Here is a 6,887-nt window from a genome sequence, read left to right on the forward strand (position 1 = left end):
TTTGAGAGATAGATATTATTAAAGGTGAATTTGATCTTTTAAAATGTTAAAAAAGAATTATAAGTTGGAATTAATTTTATATAATTTAAATAGAAAACCAATCTTTTGAAAAGAAAACTAGGCCCTTAAAATGGGCTAAACCCATTGGGCCAGTCCGTTTATCCGTTTAAATGGGCGGACTTTGCCTCTAAAATTAAGCTCGTTTAAATTTTGGGTTAAACGGGCTGAACCCGATTAACTCGAAAAAATGACGGGTTAAACGGGCTAGCTCGCGGGCTAAATGGGTGGTCCGTTTAATTTTTTTTTACATTTTTTTAAAAAAAGTAGCACTTTTAGCTAATATTTCTCTCGATCTGACCCGAAAATTCAACCCATCAACTAAAAAAATATTATTTTTAATAGTTTTTGACCTAAAAGTGGTATTTTTTATCAAAATATTTTTCAAAAAATAAAATAAAATGATAAACAGGCTGACCATAAACGGTCCCGGTTAAAAAATTCTAGCCCGCGAATAAAGCGGGCTTAAACGGGCCAACCCATTTAACCTACGAGCTTAACGGGCCGGGCCTAAATGGACTGGGTTAGCCCGTTTGACAACCCTAAAGAAAACTCAGTTTTTAGATAAAAAAAAATTGGTCTTTGAACAAAAATGGATTTTTATGTGCAAAAACTAATTTTTTGTCACGCAAAAACTGGTAATTTTTTAAAAATTAATTTTTTATTTAAATAAAATCAATTTGGTTTATTAACCTAAACGAAATTTTTTAATTAACCAAAATCAGATTTATTTATCATTTCTCAAATTATTAATCAATTTTTTTCCAATAAAAAATCAAGAAAACAATGTTACTATACTTTTGGGAGAATTTGACTTTATCATTTTTGGATATGAGCACTACTTTTGTGACAATTTTGACAGATATGGAGAAATTGGAATGTACAAGACACACTTGTTCATGAAGCCAACTATTATGGTGTGCAGTCTAGAGGCCTCAAGGAGAGTATTAACTGATGATAAAAACTTTAGGTCTAGTTATCCTGAAACCGCCATAACAGTGGTTAAAACGATCTTATCTGAAGTGTCAAGCGAGGATCACAAGCGTTTTCGACGCCTAGTCACTTCCCCCATTCTGGGTTACAATGCTTTGGCCATGTTTCTTGAACGCATAGAGGACATTGTTGTCAATTCACTCCAACGAATGGCCAATGATAGCATACAACATCCTATTGAGGTCATCACCGAGACCAAGTCTCTCTCCATGAGAGTGATCCTTCACATCTTCATGGGATCTAAGGATCAAAACATAATCAAGCAAGTTGAACATTTGTTTAGTGATATTGATGATGCCTTGTTCTCTTGGCCAATTAACTTACCTGGTTTTTCTTATTACAAAGCTCTCAAGGTTAGTACTTAGCACTTAATTCATGTATAGAAAAAGCATATTAAAAGACTAATATTTTCTCAATGATATATATTGGAATGAAAAATCTTTTAAGAGGATATATTATTAGAAATCTTTTTTAGCAAACAGTAAAATTGAATGAAAAGTTACAAAATTTATACAAATACATTTTTTTAATATTTTTTTATTAAAAGGTTAATCTTTATTTTCTACCAAAATTTCACCTTTTTTAAATTAATATTATTTTTTTTAAATGACTATAATACCCTTATTATAGAAAAAAAAACATCTTTAAATGACTATATGTGTTAAATTTTAATTTTTAAAAAACATCTTTAAAAAAAAATTTAACATCTTTATCTAAGTGACTTCTATTTTTTTTTTTTTAATTAAGTTGACTAAAACATATGGCATAATAAATTGGTCAATAATTTCTAAACCTTTGCAAACCACCTTACTGCTGCTGGCTAATTTCACGCTTAATAATATTTGCTTATTGGTTATTGATTGATTTGTTACTTGGCATATTAACTAGAACCGCAAGAAGATGGAAAAAATAGTTGGATCCTTTGTGGAAGATAGAAAGATGATGTTAAAAAATGGTGAAGTATTATCAATGAAGAAAGATCTTGTGGATGTTCTTTTGGAACTGAAAGATGTGAATGATCGAAAATTAAAGGATGAGGACATTGTTGACTTGTTGATATTATTCTTAATAGCTGGTCAGCAAACTACAGCTACCACTATAATGTGGGCAATGATTTATCTTACTAACAATCCACTTGTCCTCAAGAAAGCTAAGGTAATTTGGAATTTTATATTATTCATTTGGCTATTTTTATAATTAAGAAAATGGTTTATCTAAGTAAGGTAATAATTGTATAATTTAGAAAATAGTACATAGTACATTTACAATATATGCATATTGAGGAAGTCATAACAGGAGAATAGAGCATTTAGACAGCATAATTTACACTATTTTTTAGGAGAGGGAGCAATTGCCAACAATTAATATGATAATTATTATTAAATATTATGTTTTGTAGGTAGTTAACGAAGTATTGCGTGTGACCGATTTTTCGTTTCTACTTTTTCGAGAGGCGACTGCTGATGTGAACATTAATGGTACTTTTATGTTTTATTATTGATTTGTTTCTCTCATTCATATATGGCAATTCATATGTCTTACATTTTTTATATTAATAAATTTTTAATTTTCAATTCATCGTTCATAAAAAATAAAATAACTTTTATTTTTAAAGCAATAACCATTCTGGCTTTAATTAAATATTGATTAACGAAATATATTTAGCCATTCTCATAAGTTATTGTCAAAATTTATAGGCCATATTAAAAAAAAAGAGAAAAAAATATTATATAAATGTGTGTATGCATAAGTGTGCGCTCGTAAGTGATTTATTTTGATTATTAATTAATCAATCTCGTTATGTTACCAACAGTATTTTTGTCAATTTCTGCTAACTCTTATTTATAACTGTATTTAATAGAATTATCTTTGTAGATGTGTCTAATAAAAATATCTTTTTTATGACTGTGTTTAATAAAAATATCTTTATAGATATATTTTCTGAATGTGTCTCTTTATATATATATTTAAAATATAATAATTAATTATTGTTAACAATAAATTGATAGATAATATGTTGGTACGTTATATTTTTTTTTAATTAATACACTTTCAGGTTATATTATACCCAAAGGATGGAAAGCAGTAATTTTGCCGAAAACTTGTCATATGTCTTCTGAATATTTTACCAATCCGAAAAATTTTGATCCTTCCAGATGGGATGTAAGTACATATATTTCAGTAGCATTATGGTTTAAAATTATATTTCATGGAAATTATTATTTTTCAAATCTTTTTGGTTTGGATGATATATTGGTGTGCAGGATGATAATAATGCAAATCGAGAAGCCTTCATTCCTTTTGGGGCTGGAACAAGGATGTGCGCTGGAAGAGATCTCACCAAAATTGAAATGCTCATCTTTCTACATCATTTCCTTCTTAATTACAAGTTAGTTAAATGTTCTTATATTTCTCTTTTAATTTGTTCTTTTTTCTTTTTGTTTTCTTTACTAAATGTTAGATCATCAGGTAGGTCTTTACATCATTAATAATTTATATGACTTCATCCGATATATAATACTAGCTCTATATTATTTCGTATTATTATTAATTCGTTTTAATTTTATAGGTTTGAGCAAATAAATCCAGAATGTCCTGTCTCTTACCTCCCACTACCCGTGCCTAAAGATAATTGTCTTGCTAAGGTCGCAAAGGTCTCAATGGAATATCTAAGTGCTTGATGTGCAAGATCAACTCATATATATATATATATCAACAATGCTAGAGAATTAAGAGGGTACGAGTTAAAAATTACCTAAATACCTTTGAGTGAATTTAAAATTTTTACATAAATAGTGTTTATGCTAGGTATTAGGATATTTCTTCTACTATGTATCAAAATGTTTCTTTTTATACTAAATAGATGTTCTTTTATATATTTTATAAAATTTTTTATATACTAAGAATTAGGATTGTTAGAAGTTCACGCACTGTACTCACTATAATAATAAGCATCATAATATACACCTTATTACAATGATGTTTATCTAAATAAATCATAGGAATTTCAAAATATTATATAATCAATCGTATATAAAATCATAATTTGCAATTGAACTCGCTACTCAAAATTAACATTAGTGCTGGCTTAGAGTTTTAATCTTAAAATATAAACTTATGTTTTTACGTCATTGTCATACATTGTTCTATAATCTAGATAGTTTTCACCTGGTTGTCGTACCTTAATTACTCTATAATCTAGATAGTGACACGCGAATTCAACAATTAATAAGTTAATTTAATAGTTGAAATCTGGAGACATGTCTTATTACTTTAGATTGAATTGAAAGTAACTACCAAATTAATTTCTCAAATAATTGTATACGGGCTGAAAACAGTAAATAAATAGGGAAACCGAATCGGCCAGCAACGGTTGGAACTTGGAACTACACATGGAAGATGGCAAAACTTTAGCATGCCTTTTTATCACTAAACCATTTGTCATTTCAGTATATAAGGATTATATATTGAAATTTGGTGTAACATTCTTATCAAATTAAAAAAATGAGACAATATTGAATCTGTTAAAATTTTTTAGATTAAAATAAAATGTTTGAAAGATTAAGAAATACATTAAAATCTAATCTAAATATTAAAAACTAAAATAAATTACAATGATTCGATCCTTACTCGAAGCAGATTTAATCAAGTAGTAAGATCATCTCCAGTAGGGGAGTAATCTTAATTTCTATTTATGATCCACCTGTCATAAAAAGTAACACTTTTGTGTCATAAACAGTAAATAGAAACTCAAAATATCTCTCTCTTTTCCATTAGGAGGAACTAACTTTAGTCCCTGTTGTAATCCCACTTAATTAATTAATTAAAATACTTAAAATTAATATAATTACTGTTTTTTATAATATATATTTTTTTACCAAAGATAGGAGACTCGAACCCGTAACCTCTTAATTGAGTATGGAGAGATTATGCCATTTGAAAGAGAAACTCCTCTTCTTTAAGACTTGTGCGAGGACTTCTTTATTATTTTCTGCAACGGTTGGAGTCCTCTGTGTCTGAAAAAAAGTGAAGGAGGGACTCTCTATTAAACGTGCTCTAAGCAGTTCACTTCTTAATATGTGTGCTGGAAAGTGGAAAGCAAAATCACAATTTTATACTCGTAAATTCTTTGATTGCACAGAGTATATTATTTTATCCTCCATGCAGCAAGCGTGGGATTTGGATTCTTTTTATTCTTGTTTGAAAACATTTTCAAAAAATCTGTATTATTTATTTAAAAGTATATTTTTATACTAATTGATGGTTTGTAATTAAAATATAATGGTAGNCTATATTTTAGAAATGTATAAATAAAATAAAAACAGTAAAAAAAATTTCTTTTCAAAATAATAAGCACAAAAAAAATTCCAATTAGATCTATCCATAATCCTTCAACAAGTGCCAACAGATATATAATAAGACATAAACTACTCGCATCGTCTCTAAAGGATTTGGATCCTCTAAATTTTGAATTTCACTTTAGAGAGTAAAGTGTGATTTTTCACTATTTATTTTATAAGTGAGACCAAGAAAAAACATGAAAGAAAAAACATTCAATGGTAAGAGATCACACTTTATCCTCTAAAATGAAAATTCAAAATTTAGAGGATCAAAATCCTCTCCAAAAATTAACACTAAAAGGTGTGAAAGTGGTCAAATTGAAAGTGAGAGTGTGTTATGTATAGATAATTGCTTTTCACTTTATATAATTAAAGAATTTAATTTTAATACACTTGTTATATCGAAAATAATATTTTTGATAAAGATATTATTAAACTCTTTGACAAGTTAATATTCAATAAGAATAGATGTTGATCATTTCTAAGTGTCAAAAAATATTTCGATCAACCTCGAAATACATGTTAGAATTAACTTTGGATTGGAGCCAATTAGGTACTCCTTTAAGTACTATTTATTAATCGATTGACGCAAATGTAAAAATCGAAGAGGCAGACTCGATGGAGGTCAGCTGTATCGAAGAAGAGGTTACTGGTGTCGAAGATGGTAGATAAAAAATCGAATCGAAGGCAAAAGTTTCAATCTCTAAAGCAATTTGTCGATTGAAAAAAGAAGTGAAAATTAACCACATAGAATTCATCAAGGATGGTCAATCGATAAAGAAGAGGATTTTAATCGACTAAGACTCGTCAAGAAAGAGCGAAGCAATCGAAGAAATAAAAAAGTTAATAAGTGAAGATGGTTAGTGGCCGTTACAGACGGCACTCAAGGAGAGAGGGAACAGTTATTCAAGAATTGATGCACGTGGAAGTTATATCTGAATATGATTGGTCGAAGACCTCTATAAATACGTGAAAGATCGAAGGAACAAAGGTGGGAATCTTTTCAAAGAAAATATTCACACTCCCTCACATCCCCAGCAACTTTCTGAGTCGGTCAAAAGTCTTTTTATTTGAACGGTTCCTTCCATGTCTTTACTTTTCATTTAAATTTCCTGCAACTTTCCTTTTCATGCAATTTATCTTCTTTACAATGTCATTTCGATCCCTTTAAATTCAACAACTTTTATCCTTTCCAATCTTTACCATTCAATTTGTCCTTTATTTTTCCAAACACTTTTTCTTTATTTAATTTGATTTCTCTTTTATTCAAGACATTTACATTTTATTGTTCATTTTGAATTTCTGTAAAGCTTGGTTCCTTCTTCTCCGTCATTGTCAAAGGCATGGATTTTGATGCAAAATAAAACTGGTACTCACAAAGAGGAGCAGGTTTCGCTCCCAGACCATTAGATATTGAACCACCTTCGATTTGCTAAAAAACGACAAAACAAATTGGCACGCCCAGTGGGACAATTTTAACATTTAATTGTGTCAAAA

At 28.9% G+C, this 6,887-nt stretch overlaps 1 protein-coding gene across 1 annotated transcript in view; it reads left to right on the forward strand.

Annotated features, from left to right (window-relative positions):
- Window positions 1-3,924, forward strand: part of LOC107645563 (beta-amyrin 11-oxidase-like) — a 71,936-nt gene extending 68,012 nt beyond the window's left edge. Inside the window, exons 5-8 of the mRNA XM_021103817.1 lie at window positions 2,450-2,528; window positions 3,107-3,213; window positions 3,315-3,439; window positions 3,620-3,924. Coding sequence (XP_020959476.1) covers window positions 2,450-2,528; window positions 3,107-3,213; window positions 3,315-3,439; window positions 3,620-3,731 — 423 coding nt within the window. The 3' untranslated portion in view covers window positions 3,732-3,924. The remainder of the gene's footprint in view (window positions 1-2,449; window positions 2,529-3,106; window positions 3,214-3,314; window positions 3,440-3,619) is intronic.

The sequence above is a fragment of the Arachis ipaensis genome, chromosome B06 (assembly GCF_000816755.2).
Source record: "Arachis ipaensis cultivar K30076 chromosome B06, Araip1.1, whole genome shotgun sequence".
Classification (NCBI taxonomy): Eukaryota; Viridiplantae; Streptophyta; class Magnoliopsida; order Fabales; family Fabaceae; genus Arachis; species Arachis ipaensis.